At 42.2% G+C, this 18,351-nt stretch overlaps 1 protein-coding gene across 1 annotated transcript; it reads left to right on the top strand.

Annotated features, from left to right (window-relative positions):
- Positions 1–10,232: 10,232 nt before the first annotated feature.
- LOC127185458 (integrator complex subunit 6-like) lies at positions 10,233–13,778 on the top strand. Its single transcript, XM_051141913.1, has 4 exons — positions 10,233–10,356; positions 12,336–12,677; positions 13,196–13,289; positions 13,679–13,778. The coding sequence occupies exons 1-4, from the start codon at positions 10,233–10,235 to the stop codon at positions 13,776–13,778; spliced, it is 660 nt and encodes a 219-aa protein (XP_050997870.1).
- The last annotated feature ends 4,573 nt before the right edge of the window (positions 13,779–18,351 follow it).

The following is an 18,351-nucleotide window of genomic DNA, read 5'->3' as shown; positions in this document are numbered from 1 at the left end:
TCTCTCTCTCTCTCTCTCTCTCACTCACACACACACACACACAGCAATCTTTGCTTGCTCTAAGTCGACAAATATCTATAAATATCTATAATATCATGTGTTATTTCACATCTTCCATGAACTAGGAGTCAAGGTCTAACTCTTCTTTTCTTTTTCTTTTTGGTTTTTCAAGACAGGGTTTCTCTATGTAGTCTTGGCTGTCCTGGACTCACTTTGTAGACCAGGCTGGTCTCGAACTTACAGAGATCCACCTGCCTCTGCCTCCCAAGTGCTGGGATTAAAGGTGTGCACCACAGAATGAATTGTCTTTTCTACAGGGATTTGCTGACCCCAGTGCCATAAATACATTTGTTTTCCATGCTTGTTTCCAGACTCTCTGTTCCTTTCTACTGCTCTTTGTCCATTCTCGCTCCAGTACCATACTGTTTTAATTACTTTACTTTGTATACTAAAACTCCTATCCAGCAGTATATGTCTTTTGATTTAGTTGTTTTACTTAAGGACTGCTTAGATAGTCTAAACTTCACATCCATGCCCACTTTATTATTAGGTTGCCATTTTTCAAAACAAATTAGCAGAGCAAGACTTTGAGTGACATTATCATTCTTCTGGGAGGAATTGCTGCTAAGAAGGCAGTTTTTGTCTTCTTCTTGTTTGTTTTTAGAAGATTTCACTATGTAGCCTTGGCTGGCCTGAAATGCATGTGTAGACACAGCTAGCCTTGAATTCACAAAGATTCACTTGGCCTTTGGGGTGCTCACCAGCACACCTACAAATGCTCTTGAGTTTTAATAGCAAGACACTCAGTCCACAGAACCACTGTTCCTGTCCATTTGTTGCAGTCTCTAAATTCTCTAAATGTTGGTTTATGCTCTCTTTTTATGGACTGTGTTAGCACATCTGCCATTATATTTCTTATATTTCTAAGTGTTAAAGGCTTAGGGAACATTTCATTGCTACTTTGAATTTTATTTACCAATTATTTGTGCTTACTATACAGAAATACAAGTAGCTTGCGATTCTTGGCCCCTGGTCCAGAAACTTGGTTATTGTCACTTAATAACTGCAATGATTTTTTGTATTTGTTAAGATTTCTATTTCATATTTGTGTGTGTTTGTGTGTGTGTGTGTGTGCCACATGTCTGCGGATGCCCACAGAGGCCAGAAGAAGGAATCATATGCCCTAGAGCTGGAGTTGTGAGCCACCTAACACGGGTCCTCTACAAGAACAGCAAATATTCTTAGCCTCTGAGCCATTCCTCTAGCCCTCGTTTTGTATAATTTTATTTTAATTTTTATTACTTTTAATAATGTGTATGTATGTGTGTATGAGTGGGTGGGTATGTGCCTGTAACTGCCCTTAGAGGACAGAGGATCCCCCTGGAGCTCGAGTTTTACATGGTTGTGAACAACCTAATGTTGGTGCTGGGAATTGAACTTCAGTCCTCTGGAAGAGCAGTATATGTTTTTTACTGTTGAGTGATCTCTTCAGGCCCTGGCTTTATATAATTTCAAATGGTCTCTCCATATAGCTAGGCGCACGCCTTTAATCCCAGCACTCAGGAGGCAGAGGTGGGCAGATTGATGTGAGTTCGAGGCCAGCCTGGTCTACAAAGAAGAGTCCAGGATAGCCAGGGGTGTTACACAGAGAAACCTTGTCTTGGCAAAAAAATGTCACCTGTAAGTAATGACACTTATACTTGCTCCTGTTCCTTTCCAGCCTCTGTGCTTTCACATTTCCCTGGTCTGCCACAGCATCAGTATGCTTAACATTTTGTTGGGGAGAATTCATTCATCCTTGCCTTGTTTGAAATTTTGAGGAGAAAACGCTTGCTATTTTGAAGTGAATTTTGATTTGTCATACAGTAGGTCTTTTGGGTTGTTTTGCAAACACGCTGTATTATTTATTTATTTGATTTTTGGGAGTGGGGCAGGGTAGTGAGATGTAGTCCTGGCTGTTCTAGAGCTCCCTATAAAGACAAGGTCGGCCTCATCTCACAGAGCTCCTCCTACGTCTGCCTCCAGAGTGCTGGGACTAAAGGCAGGCACCACCACACTCTGTCTATACTTTAGTATTTGTTAATCGTTGAGTAGGCCTGCACCATAATGATGGGTATCAAGACTGCATCCCTCATGCATGATTGCAGTTTTTCTTTTCTTTCTTTCTTTTTTTTTCAAGATAGGGTCTCTCTATATAGCCTTGGCTGTCCTGGACTCACTTTGTAGACCAGGCTGGCCTCGAACTCACAGCGATCCGCCTGCCTCTGCCTCCCGAGTGCTGGGATTAAAGGTGTGCATCACTGCGCCCAGCTGCATGGTTGCATTTTACTCCTGCTCTCCTAGCCCTCCCTTCCCTTCCCCCTCTTTCTCCCTCTGCTACTGCACTTCCTTTACCCAAATGGGCCTGCTGCTGCTTCCTGTTGTGTATACATAGTGCTAAATCTAGATTGTCGTATGAGAGAAAACACAGGCTAGTTTGGCTTTTGGACAAACACTTCGAATGGGTACATCAGTTGTTTTGCGTTCTCAGTTGCTGATTCTTTGAGATCACCAAAAAAAAAAAAAAAAAATTGAACTTGCAATGACCTTTGCTATTTCCCTGACCCCTTTCTTGTCCTTACTGTTGACTGATTTGCCTTTCTACATCGAGCTGAACTGCAACATGTTGCATGGTTCCCACCCACCTTTGGTTTTTGCTTGATAGCCATTTGTTTGTTTGTCTGAGGGCCAGCAAGATGACCAGGGGGTAAAGGTGCTGGCTGCCAAGCCTGATGACCTCATTTAAATCTCTGACACCCAGATGAAACCCACCTAGTGGAACTCACAAGTTGTCCTCTGATCCTTACACTTGACACACACACACACACACACACACACACACACACACACACACACACACACACACACAATTAAATAAATGTTTAAGAAGATATTTGTGTAGGCTCAATTTTCTTAACAATTATATTTTATTATGAACTTATTAACCATGAGTACCTCACTTATAACCTGACTAACCTAAACAAAAGGAAAAGAAGATTAAAGAACACAAGAATGAAACCTTCTTGGTATCAGTTGCTAGGAACTATTCTCCTGGCGTAGTCAGCAGGATTTTTTCTGCTGGAACCTGGAGCAACCCGAACCTGGGGAACCTCAGCAGGAGCTTGGAGCCCCAGAGCCTTCCTTCCAGAGGTTCTCCCTAGGAGCATCTCAAAAGTGGAGCAATTAACAGCAAAACTATCCCAAGTCTCCCAAGACCGCAACCCCCCCTGTTTTTGGCTCATATTTATATCTCCTCTCAGAATTTGTTCAAGAATGTTTTTCACCTGGTAACAGCCAAGCTCCCTCACAAGGTGGTTGGACTTCTAAGGGGATAAACATCACCTGCTCTCTCACAAGTCTGTTCCTCACCTCACACTTGGGATCTAAACAAAAACCATCATTATCTCTCCTTCATATTTGTGTCTGTTTGCAGTAGAGACCATGCTACACAGTTTTGTTTACTTTTAATGAACTTCAGAGAATGAGTTAGAAACATGTCTGTTTTTTTTCTGTTTTGTGAAATAACTTTTCACCCAATATTTAGAACAATCCTTACCAGAAGCTTTAGAGATACAAAGGTTTCAATTTTTGTCCTGATGAATCTTACCAAATACAAAAACATTCAGATTTTTTACTCTGTGGGAATTGTATTACGTTTTGTTTTATCTCAGTTTTTAAACCTAAGGTGTTTTTTTTTTAAATAGTGTTTTGCTCCTCCCACTTCACCATGTCCGCTCGGTGATTATACGTTATTTTGTTTCATTCTGCTTTGTTTTTTAGTCTGGGTGCCATTCGGTAGCCCAGATTGCCTTCAGACTTGCAGCAATCCTCCACTCAGTCTCTGAATACTGGGTTACACTCAGCATCCACCAGCCAGCTTGTGTCCTGTCTTTTCACTCCAGGTAATTGTTTTCTTTGCTGTGTACAGCCTTGCAGCTGGATGCAACACTGTTTGCTATTTCTTTTTTCCCCCTGCTTTAGTGAGATCATTTTTGAAAAGTCATTGTCTAAGTGTATATCTTGAGGTGTTATTCCTGTTTGCTTGTAGCAGTCCTGGTGTTTCAGGTCAGAGTTTAATCCATTTTGAATTTCGGTCTTCCAATCTAGTTTGAGTCTTCTACAAGTGGATACTCAGTTTGTCAACACCACTTGATGAAGAGGTTTCTATCTCTCCAATTTATGTATCTTGGCCCATTTGTTAATAAATAGTTGTATTTCGTGCAGTCATCATCAAACCCCTACCCAGATCTAGCCAATGGACAGGACATTCTCCACAGTTGAGTGGAGAGTGGGGTCTGACTTTCACACAAACTCTGGTGCCCCATATATGACCACATCCCCTGGATGGGGAGGCCTGGTGTCACTCAGAGGAAGGATAGCATGCTACCAAAAAGAGACTTGATACCCTATGAGTATATACACGGGGAGGAAGTCCCCCTCAGTCACAGTCATAGAGGAGGGGAGTAAGGGGAAAATGGGAGGGAGGGAGGAATGGGAGGATACAAGGGATGGGATAGCAATTGAGATGTGATATGAATGATTTTATTTTTCAATAATAAAAGTGGAAAAAAAGAAATAGTTGTATTTATTGGTCTTATTTCTTGTGTCCTTTTTTCTATTTCATTGTGTCTCTCTCTTCTGCCCCTCTCTTCTCTCTTCTTTTTCTGTTTCGGTCTCTCTCCTCTCAGATCTTGTCCTCTCTCTCTCTCTCTCTCTCTCTCTCTCTCTCTCTCTCTCTCTCTCTCTCTCTCTCTCTCTCTCTCTCCCCACCCAGGGTGTCAGCACAAGCTGCATTTGTTCCTATGATTCTGCAGTATAATTTGAACCTAGGGATCATGATGTCTCCAGGACTTGTTTAGTCAGGATTGCTATTATTGTTATCCTATTGGTGTCCCTTTGTGCCTCTGTCTAGACTTTTATAGTTCTTTTAAGAATAAAGAATGTTACTGCAATTTTGAATGTGATTGCATTGAACCTGTACAACATTATTTTAGGTAATATGGGAAATTTGCCAACATAATTTCTGCCAACTGACCCATGGACATGAACAGTCTTTCCATCTTCCAGCATTTTCTTACAATTGTTTTCTCAGTCTCTTATAGTTTTCATGGCAGTGCTCTGTTAAGCTTGCTGAGGTTTATTCCTAGGTATATGTGGAGGCTATTGCAAATGGAATTGAAAAAAAAAAGGAAAATAGAATTGTTTCCTTGACCTCATTTTCACTCTGCTTGATATTGGGGTATAGCAAATCTACTACTGATTTCTGAATTTGGGTTTCATGCATTGCTACTTTACTGAAAATTACATTGAATGTATGGAAATCAGAGGACAACCTGTGGAAGTTTGTTCTTTCCTTCCACCACGATTGCTTTGTATTAGTTGAACCACGGTGCATTCCCAGAAAGAAACCAGCATGGTAAAGGATAATAATCACTTTAATATGTTGTCAGATTAGATTTGCAAATACGCTATTGAGGAGTTTGGTTTCTCTGCTGTTCTCTTACTCTATGTTGGTGTGCAGGTGATACAGGATCACGAAATACTTTGGTACCATTACTTTCCTTTCTTTCTGTTTTATGTAGATGTCTAAGGAGCACTGATGTTAACTGTTCCAAGACCTGATGGAATTCAACCATGCATACAGCAAGTCTTGGCTTTTCTTTGCTGAGAGGCTCTTTCTTATTGTTTTACTCTCATTGCTTGTTATTCATCTGTTTAAGTTGGCTTGAGTGCTTATTTTGTGCCCACAAATTTATCCATTCCTTTTAGATTTTCTAAGTTATTGGTATATAAGCTAGATCTGTTAGCTAGATCTATCATGAGGCACAATCTGTCCTGAAAATAGAAATAAACATTTATTTATTTATTTATTTATTTGAGAGAGAGAGACAGAGACAGAGACAGAGAGAGAGAAAAATGTGAATGGTCAAGCTAGAAGCACATTAGAAGAAAGCAAAAGTGTGAGGTACAGTCACTCCTGAAAATAAAGACAAACATCTTTTTAAACTGTCTATCTATCTATCTATCTATCTATCTATCATCTCTCTCTCTCTCTCTCTCTCTCTCTCTCTCTCTCTCTCTCTCTCTCTGTGTGTGTGTGTGTGTGTGTGTGTGTGTGTGTGTGTATACATGTAATGGCCCAACCTTGTGAGTTCCACCATGTGGGTTTCATCATGTTGGTTCCACAGATTGAAATGAGATCATCTTGTTTTGTTCCTACAGGGTTTCTCTGTGTAGCCTTGGTTGTCCTGGTAGACCAGGCTACAGGCCAGCCTTGAACTCACAGAGCTATGCCTGCTTCTACCTCCTGAATCCTGGGATTAAGGTGTGTACCAGCCAGGCATGGTGGTGCATGCCTTTAATCACAGCATTTGGGAGGCAGATCAATGTGAGTTCGAGGCCAGCCTGGTCTACAAAGTGACTCTAGGACAGCCAAGGCTAACAGAGAGACCCTGTCTCAACAAACAAACAAACAAACAAACAAACAAACAAAAAAGGTGTGTACCATCACCACCCCACTGACAAACATCTTAAAGAAATGATTATCAAGCAATTATTTGGTTGGCTGAAAACCATGCAGCAGGTCACAGTATAACTCAATACGGAAAGGCAAGGTCACTGTAAGTTCAGATCCTCTTTATGATCTCAAAGGATCAGCAACCGAGAACACAAAACAACTGATGTACCCATCGAAGTGTTTGTACAAAAGCCAAATTAGCCTGTGTTTTCCATCATATGACAATCTAGATTTACTGCTGTGTATACACAATATGGGATCTGTGGTTGAATTCTATCAGATCTGGAAAGAACTAACATCAGTGTTCCTTAAATTGTTACATAAAATCCTCTGGGTTTCAGTCTTATTTCTAGTAATGTCCTTTTTAAATATTTTAATTTATTCGTTTAGAGCTCTTTCATTTGGTCATCTTGGCTCATCGTTTGCCCATCTTGTTTATCTTTTCATAAAACCAACTACTTATTTCACCCATCTTTGTATTGTTCTGTTAGTCATTAATCTCTGCCTTTTTTGTTATTTCCTTCCTCCTTTGTTTTCAGGGTTGGCTTCTTGTAATTTGTCTAAGACTGTGAGGTCTGTCATTAGGTTTGTCGAAGTCTCTCTGGTTTGACTCTGTGGGCACTCATGCCCGCTCACTTTTCTATTAGAACTGCCTTGAGTGCATCCCAGAGGTTTTGTTTTCATCATCGTTGCACGGTGAGGATTTAAAAAATCTTCTTTCTGACTTTTTTTTCTGAGCTGCTAAATATTCAGAAGCCTACTATTTAATCTATGTTGGCTGGTTTAATTTCTGTAGTTCATTTTGTCACTTTTCTGATTTTATGCCATTATAATCTAATAAAATGAAAGTTTTTATATCTAGTAAGATGTATGGCCTTATGGCATAAAGTGTGATATATTTTGGAGAAGGTTCCATGGGCTGATGAGAAAAAATGTGTATTCATGACTAGTGTATAGAATATTTGGTACAGTTTTCCTTTGGATTTTATTGATTTCCTTGTCTGGGTGGCCCATCAATTGATGACAATGTGGTACTGAAGACACTGTTCTTGTATCTGGACCCTCCTAATCATTCATGTCCAGTATTTCATGATGTATGGAACTGATTGCCAATGTCTGAATAGCTTTTACAGAAAATACTTCTTGCCTAGAGAAACTGAACTTTTACCAGAGCTTGCAACGAAGTTAATAATACATCTTGAAATTATTTAAAACTACATCTATAACCTGCTATTCTGGTGTGAACTCAGCCTGTTTCACTTGGTTTTAAGAAAGCAATGTAACTAACATTACTATGCCTTGGATTTCTCATGTAATCAGTTTTTACTGCCTAAGCTAAATGATAGCTTTAATAGTAAACTATATATGTGTCCATGCCCCGATCATGGACAACATATGGGTGTATGTTGTGGGAATCATAAGCTGAAAGCAGTTAAAAGCAACCATATATGACAAACACCCCTTAAATGTTGGAAAGGGCATGTGGATGTCGGTTGATAACAGCTGTCTGCAGTTTGAGTGCTATTATGGGTCAGTTTGGAGCAGTAAAGTAACTTCTTCCATTGCAAAATTCAGTTAAAGATTTCTGTAGGAAAGATTTACTCATTCCTTCCCCATACCATGTTTTCTGTGCTATTTAATAAGTACAGAGCAAAGCTCTTTGCTAGGAACAGTTAAACATCATGTCCACAGCCGACAGACACCAGACAGGCCACAGATAGAAACTACAGAGAGATCAGAGACACAAGGAGAGAAGTTGGGGACTCAAATTTGGGCTCACTATTGGTCCAAACCACTCCAAGAGCAAGTCTCTTGTTTAGTTCCTTAGTGCAGTGTTGACATACCCCAATATTTGCTGTGTGTACTTATAATTGTCACATCGTTTTGATGGATTGTTCTATTTATTAAGGTGTAGTGACCTTCTTTATCTCTTTTTTAAAGTTTTCATCTTGAAGTCAGCTTTTTTTTTTTCCAGATCTATATATAGCTGCTCCTGCTTCCTCTTAGATTCTGTTTGTCTGGGAATGCAATATTCCATACTTTCGTTTTCTGTCTTTTAATCATTGACAACGAGGTAAGTTTCTTGCAGACAAGACACAGTTGAATCTTGGTTTGCTGTTTTTTTTTTTTTCAACATTTCTCAATTCTGCTTTTTTTTTTTTTTGTGATTGTACATTTTGACTTGGGTGTATTAACCTATGCATGCCTGTGCATGTGGAGGCCGGAGGGATGACATCACGTGTCTTCCTCTAGTGCCTTCTACCTTAGTTTTTAAAAACAGACTCACTAAGTGAACGTGGACCTCACTGTTCAGGCTAGACCAGCTGCTCAGCAAGCCCCAGGGAAAGTCGCACGTCTGCCACTCCGACTTCTGACGCGGCTGCGGCTGGAGTTCCAGACACAGGGAACTGTGACTGACCAGTTCTAGGTCCTGGAGATCCTTCGGGCTGCATACTTTCTGGGGAGTTAACGTTTATATTTAGAGTTGTCCTTGCAAGGTACGTACTGATTTCTTCCCTGTTCATTTTAAAGCTTCGTGAGTTTCACTGAGGTAAAAATGTTTTCCCCCTTTCCAAATTTCTGGGTGTTGTTCTATTCTTAGAAGCGCCTTTCCCCTCTTAGGTTCTCGTGATGTTGTGGTTCTTCATCTTCCGTGTGTAGTATTCGTTCTTTAGTGTCTTCTTTTGTCATGGCCAAGCTTATCACGGAAAGACTTAATTTCTCCTCTGATTTTAAAGAATAAATCTACTGGGTATAGTAATCTTGGCTGGCAAGTGCTGACTTTTAAAGTTTCAAATATATCAGTCTGTGGTTCTCATCCTTTAGAGTTTCTGCGAAGAAGTCTCTTGATGCGGCTTCCAGGAAAAATTTTCTTTGTTCTGCTCCCTCCACATTAGAGCCGTACTATGATGACATGGAGAGGTGCTTTTCTGATCATGTCTAGTTGGGGCTGTAAATTCCTTACATAGCCACATCTTTCCCAAGATTTGGGCAATTTTCTGCGGGACTTTTGTGGACTACAGTTTATATGGCTAGACTCTAACTTGGCTTTTCATTGTGTCCCAGTGTTTCTGAACGTTGTGGGATTTTTTTTTGTTGGTGTTTTTTTTTTTTTTTTTTTTTTTGGGTGTGTATTGTTTTTTTTTTCTTCCCCCCCCCCCTTTTTTTTCCCTTTAGCTCGGTCTGGCCAGGATCTCTGTTTCAGATGTCTTTTCTTTCATCTACTTGATGGATTTGCTTCGTTTCTTCTTTTTTCACTTTCTTATCTGCTCCTTTATGCTTGGGGATTTTTATTAACTGTACTGTTGAATTCCTTGTCATTTCAAACATTTGGTATTTTTAGATTCAGCCACATCTGCTTTTTCACAATTGTTGGATTCCTATGTTCTCCTGACTCTTCTCATGGTGGAGTCACATGGAGGAAACTACTTACCCCATCTTATCCCAGACACTTTGTTTGTCTGTTTTGTTCCAAGAGGGGGTTTCTCTGTGTAGCCCTGGCTGTCCTGGAATTTACTATGTAGACCAGGCTGGCCTCAAACTCACAGAGATCTGCCTGCCTCTGCCTCCCTGAGTGCTGGGATTAAAGGTGTACGCCACCACACCCAGGAAATATTATTTTATGTTTATTACTATTTTCTAGGACAGGAAGCCTGACAAAGAGGAGCATAACACAATGCTTAAACAGAAAGTTACCCCTGCTGGAGAAGGGGACAACATGGGTCCACCAAAGAAAAGGTACACTGCGGACATGGTGTCAAATAAATCTCTTGATGCTTCTGCCAAGGCCCAGGGAGAAGGTAAATATTTCATTGTTGGGTGGACAGATTCTGGCATATTTTCCAGTTGAAGAAAATGTATGTGAAATAATGAAAGTGATGTGAGTTGCTGCAGGGAGAGCAACGGCTCCAGAACAGCTCCTTGCAGCTACTGTAGGACGTGGGGCTGATGCTCCTCCCCTGACCCTGCCTCCCCTGACCCTGTCTCCCTTCACCTATCCTCTCCTTTCCTCTATATTATAATGCTCTGTGGATTCCTGTCTTCTGTGTCATCAACACTGCAAAGACTGTTGTGGACGTGTCTGCAAGGACATTGACATTTGCCTCTCAGCAGCTTCTGAATGCAAACAGCCACCCCTTTATCCATGACAACGCTCTCTCTCTCTCTCTCTCTCTCTCTCTCTCTCTCTCTCTCTCTCTCTCTCTCTCTCTCTCTCTCAATGTGTGTGTGTGTGTGTGTGTTGCCTGCATGTGTATCTGTGCGCCATTGTGTACCTGTTGATCACAAAGCAGAAGAGGGCATGGGATTCCCAGGGACTGGAGTTGCAGATGGTTATGAGCTGCTGTGTGAGTGTTGGCACTCAAACCTGTGTCTCTGGAACGGTAGCCAGTATTCTTAACCACTGAGCCACCTCCTTAGCCCCAACTTCCTGGGATGTCTGTTATCCAGGATCTGCTTCGGTTTTCTTTTGGATGAATTCTTGTCACTTCTTTTCTTCCCCTTTATCTTTTGTGTGTGTGGGGGCAGCGGGGTTGGTTTTTTGAGACAGGGTTTCCATGTGTCACTCTGGCTGTCCTGGAACTCACTCTATAGACCAGGCTGGCCTTGAACTCAGAGATCTACCTGTCTCTGCCTGTGCCTCCTGAGTGCTGGGATTACAGGGCCACTGCACCTGGGCCCTTTATCTTTTCGTGTGGCTTAATCGTGTAATATTTTCTATCTCCGGCCATTGAAATCTTTCGTGCTCATTCATTCTGCCATGATTACTTCTCACAGAGCACAAAAATAAGGGTTTTCTGCTCGTTCTCTTGTCCACTTGTACCCACGTCCTAACGCCTTCTCTCACCCCACAGCCAGGGTAAGGATATCAGTAAGTAAACACAGTAGGCCACATTCACGCTGAAAACCAAACCAAACAAGCCTACCCTGTGTTCCCAAGCATGCTAGGTACAACCCGACTCCTGTCCTGGATCCATCAGGCTCTGAATCACCTGCTTCCATCATCCTACAATTATCTGGGTCTCAGTGGGCACCTTCATACTCTGTGTCTATTGTTTGCCACACAAATCCTATGTCCCCTTCCCTGGCTCTCATTACACCCTGGTGTTTTTTTCTCCATAACTACACAGGTTGCTTCTGTCTCCCCCTCTGTTTTGCTCAGAGGACACTTCCCAGAAGGGAACGTCAAATTAGTAGCCCTGTGAGCACCCTCTGCTGCTTTCTCTCACACATCTGTTGCCTTCTTCCCCAACATGAGAACACTAGTGTGTGTAATTCCTCTCTGATGTCCCCATGACACTGTAAATTCCACGTTCACTGTTGATCCCTAGCACCTGGCAGTTGCTGGGTGTGACAGAACATGAGCAAATGACACAAGTGTCAAAGGGAGAAGGAAAAGAATTCACCTTGGCACAAAAGTGTAAAATGAGTAGAGTCTCCTATAGATGTGGATTTTTAGTGAAGGCGTGCTACTTACATTTGGACATCTTGTGACACCTTCAGCTTTTTAACTTGTAAAGTGTATCGAGGTGACACTAAGCTGTGAGTGCGAGGGATCTATGTTGTTTCTTCAGTGTCCTGCACACCTGGTTTGCGCCAATAGGTAGGAAGTGTTGTTTTTCTGTGTGGTGGCCTAGGATCAGTTTGCCCTGATTGAGATTTCCCTCTGGTGTACTCTCCTCCTCTGAAATGGTTTTAGACGCCAACGAGCATGGGGATGCCCATAGGGAGCCACAGAGCTCACCCACTTCCTAGCTCATCCTGCTGCTTTGCTTTCCAGATACTACTGTCAGCCAGAACGCCCAAGTGGGGGCTCCAATGGAGGGTGATTCTAAAGTCTACCCGCAAAATTGTGCTGAAAACCAGCTTAACCCTGTGGCAGGAGATGCCATTCTCCCCAGCCCACGAGATGCTCTGCCTGACAACTCTCCTCACCGCAAAGATGATGACAACGTCACAGTTGCAGGGGGAAGTGTGAGCAGTGAGCACTCTGCAGGCACTGCCAATGCTCCAGCAATGCCTTCAGCAGTGTCTGGGCCTGACATGCCCGTCCTGAGCCCAAATGTAACTAATTATGAAATAAAGTGTGCCCTGATGACAGAAGTCCGACGCTATGGACGACGTAAGTACTCAAAGAATGGTTAGTAACAGAGACAGGGCAGGAGCGAGCCTTTGCCACAACCAAGGCTTCAGCACAATCACTTTTTACTGTGACTAAAATATCTCAGTAGATCCTGTCTTCCGTCTGTAACATCACTTGATTATTGCTCACAAGAACTGTGTTAGCATCTATACATAGGCACTTAGAACACATACCTACAATTTAAGATTCTTTTTATCTAGTTTTTCTTTTTCTTTTCTTTCTTTCTTTTTCTTTCTTTCTTTTTTTTTTTTTTTTTTTTTTGGAGGGTCGGGTATCGAGACAGGGTTTCTCTGTGTAGCCTTAGCTATCCTAGAATTGCTTTGTAGACCAGGCTGGCCTTGAACTCACAGACCCAACTGCCTTTGCCTTCCCAAGTGCTACAATTGTAGGTGTGCCACCACTGCCCGGCTTCCATTCTTGAGGAACACACAGATTCACCCAGATCCAGTTCTATTTCATTTCTAAGAAATACTGAAGTATTCTTATATTCTCTCCAGAGTATGGAAAGATTTTCAAGATTCTTGAAGAAATTCAAGGACCTCCAGAAGTCAAGATACAGTATGTCGAGTTCACCATCAAGGAAGCGGCAAGGTGGGTGCACAGAAGGACTGCACGTCTCCTTCCAGCTGTTAGGTCACTGCAGCGGTTGGGTGAGGGAGTGAGGCAGCGTCTTCCTTGAGTTTCTCAGTCCCTGGCCCTTGCTCAGAGTTAAAGTTGATAGCACAGATGTTTCAGTTGATGTCACCTGTATTTGACACAGGCCCACTCAACCCCCCACTGTCTCTGTAATATTGAGCTGGGCTCTGATCCTTAGTGGACCCTCTTCATATTGCCTAGAGCACCTGGTACCTGGGATGCACTCATTCTTCCCACAGATATGGTGAGCCCTTGCTGGACTACACAGCACTTACTAAAACACAGGTTCTTTGGGCATCTCTCCTTTTTTGTTTTTTAAACATGATATGTATGTTTATTTTCAGATTTAAAAGACGCCACTTAATAAAATATCTCGAGAAGATCCTGGAAAAATTAATAGCAGAAAAGGCTCTCAACAATGATGATGAATACCCAAGAGTGTGAGCCTGCTATTACAATGGCCAGGAAGAGGCAACAAATAGTTTACTGTATTTAGAATGTAGTAGGAGGATGCTGAAGCCTCCTATCTGTTACCTCTAAGAAAGCTGACCAAAACTACTCTTAATAAACATGGGCTCCCATCCTATGTCTTACTTCTTGCTGGTTTGCTGAATTTTTTCTCTCTCCCCTGTGCTGGTTGATGTTATTTTCTCATCAGGTAAATACCATGGCAAGCCTGTATTTTGCAGCAGGTTTTGTTTTGTTCAGACAGGGTCTCACTGTATAACTCTGGCTAGCCTGTTGAACTTAATCGAGACCCACCTGTCTCCGCCTCCTGAGTGCCGGGATTAAAGGCAAGTGCTGCTCCCATACCTAGTATCCTAACCATCTCTTACTCCCATTCTCCAGACCTAGCCCTTTAACAGGTCATGGTGCTCGGCTTAGTGAGCTGTCGCCAAGGCTTTTTACTTAACCATATGGGCTGAGCCATTCCGTGTCCTGTGTGAACTGTAAAGTGCCATCACCTCTAATGACAAAGCACAAAGGACTCCACACCTTTCACACTGACCTCATTAGCCCTTTTAGTGCACCCCAGTATCCTTTGATAACAAAGTATTATACTCTGGAAATTAAAGAATCCTCCCCCATATAGTTGTTGAGTGAAAAAGATGCAGTTTCTATACCGATGAGCTTTTTACTTCCATTTCCATGTCAATGGATTAATTTTAGGATCTCCTTGCGAAGGTGATCCAGCAGTGTCTACAACTGTCAGGATAGGAAACACGAGTTCAGTGTTACATCCTTTTGAGGAGCAGGTGGAGCTGGAGCCTGACATAAACGTGGCTGTGCTACAAACTGTTGCATATACTTCGTAGCAAAAGAGAGCCTTGCTTAGCATTTTACATGGTCATTTTACGTGGTCATTTTAGCTAAGAATGTTGGCACATACCTGTCATCCTAGCATTGGGGAGGCAGACTTGGGAGGATTGGATTTTGAGGTGCAATCTTGGCTACAAAGCAAGTTTCAAGGCTAGCCTAGGCTAAATAAGACCCTGTTTAAAAAAAAAAAAAACATTTCAATCCTGTTTCGAACCAGCCGATTCCAGTTATAGGAAACACAATGAGGCAGTGCATTTCAAGAGCATGCACACTAGATGCAATCTCCCCACTTTAAAATGTTGCTGTGTGCAGTACCGTAATGGTCAGGAAGTCATATTTTTAGGTTACATGAGTTGTGAAAGACCAGCTTTGACACCACAGGGTAAACTGAGTCAGGGTGTAGATTGATGGCTACCTGATCACCCAGCAAATTTCCTCTGAGGATAACTTTCCAGGCTGGAACTGATGGTTACCCATGGTGGCTTCCACTGATATTAAAGCTGAGGGGCCAGAACTGAATTGCCAGAGCTGGTAGCTTCCTGGCAGGGCCTTCCATTGGTGGTGGCAAGCACCTAAAAAGAGGGTGGGGGAAACGAGATTAAAAAGACCACACACACACACACACAAACACAAACGCACACACACACACACACACACACACACACACACACACACACACACACACACTTACATTTGATGATGGAATAAAACAGACTCCAGCAGCTTCTTCTTTGTGGATAGAAAAAAAAATTCTAACAGCTTTCTTTTTCTCCCACAGCTTATATAGCCCAGCTCAAGCAGTACAAAAATCACACTGTGGTTACATTCTATTTTCTTTAAGTAAATGATTACTTACGATGAGTGTAAGTAAGAAAAACATGTTGCCCAATACCTTCACATGATCAAATGTTTTGTGTATTATGGGTGAGAAACAACTACGAAAAACAAGTTATTCCCAAGAAACCAAATACATTTGTAGCTAAGCAACTTGTTATATATTAACAAAGTGTGAGCAAGCAAGGTAATTTCCCAGTCAGCTTTTCTTTACCGGCAGACCTGCAATTTGTGGTTACAAAGAATCAATTATCTTAAAATGTAACCTTAAAAAAATCTTAGAAGAATCAAAAACCTAAATGTTTATATAAAAAAAAAAATCAGCCATTTCTACTTTAAATCCTCAAGGTTCACATCTACTTGTTAATAATTTTTATCAAATCATATCAGGAGGCTGAGGGCAAAAATAAGTACAAGAAACTAATCACATTGAAGCTTAGCTTCAGTGAGAGAGTCATACTATCTACTGCTACTCTGGCCTATTCTCTCTCACCAACCGCAAGAAGTCTCTGGCTGCACTATTAACAGTGTACTAGCCTTAACTTCAAAATTTCTACATCAGAGCCACTAGCAAAAATGTCTTAATCCTAACCTTACTAAACAATCTATTTTTCCAAATTCTTTCTAAGAGTCATTGTTAGCAATCTACATTTGTAGGTTCTTTTCAAGGGTAGTGGTTGCATCATTAATCTGCTCCAACAGCCATGCCTGAAAGAGATCAAGCACTGTTATTGTGATACTGCCCAGTGAGGCGGGGCTGGAGGCCCCCCTTAGAGTTCTCATACAACTCATATATTACGAGGGATGTGGTGACGACAAGAGCATCGAACAGAGCTATGCTCCCTAGCAGCACGAAGTCCTCAGGGCATGGAGTCCTCAGGGCTATGGCTCTCTGAGACACACCCATGTGATTGTGCTAATGTGTGGGCCGCATTCCATGAGTTCTAAAGCTGTGCTGCTGCTCCTTCTGCACAGCCCAGGACAATGAGTGCTGGTTTTCTCCTGCTAATACGGCTAGGAAAGGAAGTCTGTGTCTTAAATAAATCTCTACGTGAGCAAAAGCAAATCTGCCCTTCTCCTTCTTTTGGTCAGTTTTCAAAATCCTTGGCCTGCCACCTGGAAGCCAAGTTCTCAGTCTGGGGTGCAATGCCTTACAGAGTCTCATTGTGCTTTCCCTGGTGGGGAGACTGGGCATTTAGCAATTGTCTAGTGCAATTGATTTTGGAAAGTTAATCTTCATCGGCTAGTGTATAATATCCAACCTCAACACCATGATCATCACGGTGTCCTGTAACAGTGCGGAAACTTTAAGAATATATGTGTTTGGGTGTGATCCTAGTAGCTTCCAGTCTTGTTTTATCCTGCATTACAAGCTTAGGAACCTGGAGCTGCCACCGACCTAAGTGAGCTTGGAAGGGATTTTTTTCTTGAAGTTTCCAGTCAGTCAGGGCTTGACTGAAACCTCAGCTTTGGTGTTGGAGACTCCTGTCATAGATCCACAGTACAGTTCTTTTACATGTTTTATTGCTTTAAGTTGTTTGGTGAGAGTAGTTTCTTAGGCAGCAGTGAAGAATTAAGTAGGGGCTGCCTACATGGTTTTAGTCGTTAAAGTCACACTCGACTTCTTTTAGTGTATCTGTTTTCTTGTTTGCCTTATCAACTGGCCACGGGGAACTATTCCTGAAGCCACAGATGCTAGACAAGAAAAACTTCATTTTCCCCTGGGCCCTAACTCCAAACTAGGAGTCTTGCTCAGCATTGGAGCACACTACTAAGATGCGGGTATTCGTTCACCTTATAAGCACTATCTTGATGTGCCTTCGATTGTGTGATCATCGGACTTTCGCTGATTTCCAAGGCCCGGGCTTCATTTAGGAATGATTTTTCCTGTTCTATCTAGCAAACATGTTGCCAGTGTATCTTCACTGGTTTCCATTTCCTGGTCAAGGAGAGTACTGTCACCAGTGCAAAGGTGCAGCCCAATACAATATGTTGGCCATCAAGATCCTTAAGGACTACTTTAGGATGTAGGGCCTGAGGTAAGAAATGATACTAGGGGATGGGAGCGCGGCTCTGTGGATAATGAATAAGGTGCTTGCTGCACAGACGCAAAGGCCAGAGTTCAGATTCCCAGAACCAACACAAAAAGCCAGGTATGGTGGCTCCCCCCAATAGTCACAGTAGTGCAGACAGGAGTATCCCGGGGCCTTTCTGGCTAGCCACTTAATCTGAATTGGCTAGCTCCAGGTTCAGTGAGAGATGCTGTCCCAAAAAAGAAGTTGGAGATTGCAATGATTACCATTGATGTCATTCTCCAAGATGTGTGTTCTGAGGCTCAACTGTAAAAGTAACGTTTATTCTCCTGGCTCAGTTGTTGTCTCAGAGGCTTACTGGCTCCTTTTGCTAACCTCGGCCTAGTCCTGGAAGCTTCTGGCCTCCGTACAATCTAGCCTAGAAATAGAATGTTTCCAGCCTCTGAGACTTACTGCTTAATGAGCTTACCCTTACTTGCTCTTTCTGAGCTCTGGGCTGGCTGGTTCAACTCAGCTGTTCTGGCTCAAACTCTTCTCCCAGCTGACTTATTTAACCTGGCTTCTCTCTTGTCCAGGAATTGCTCAGCATTGCCTCATAACTCAGCAATCTGCTTTAATCTTATGGCCTCTTCTCATTTTCTGGCCTGTTCCATCTTCACCTGAATTCTCTCTCTGCAACCTGTTTCTACATTACTGTCCTGATAAAACTGCCTCCTGTCTCTGAAAAACTGCCTCTTAGGTAGCTTCCCTTTCCTCTCTCTTCTCATGAGAGTTGGACATATCCTATTTTGTCAAATATCTGATTTGTCACTTTTCTGCCACTGAATTAG

Source organism: Acomys russatus, chromosome X (genome assembly GCF_903995435.1).
Source record: "Acomys russatus chromosome X, mAcoRus1.1, whole genome shotgun sequence".
Taxonomy (NCBI): Eukaryota; Metazoa; Chordata; class Mammalia; order Rodentia; family Muridae; genus Acomys; species Acomys russatus.
This window is presented reverse-complemented; position numbering and strand designations above follow the sequence as displayed.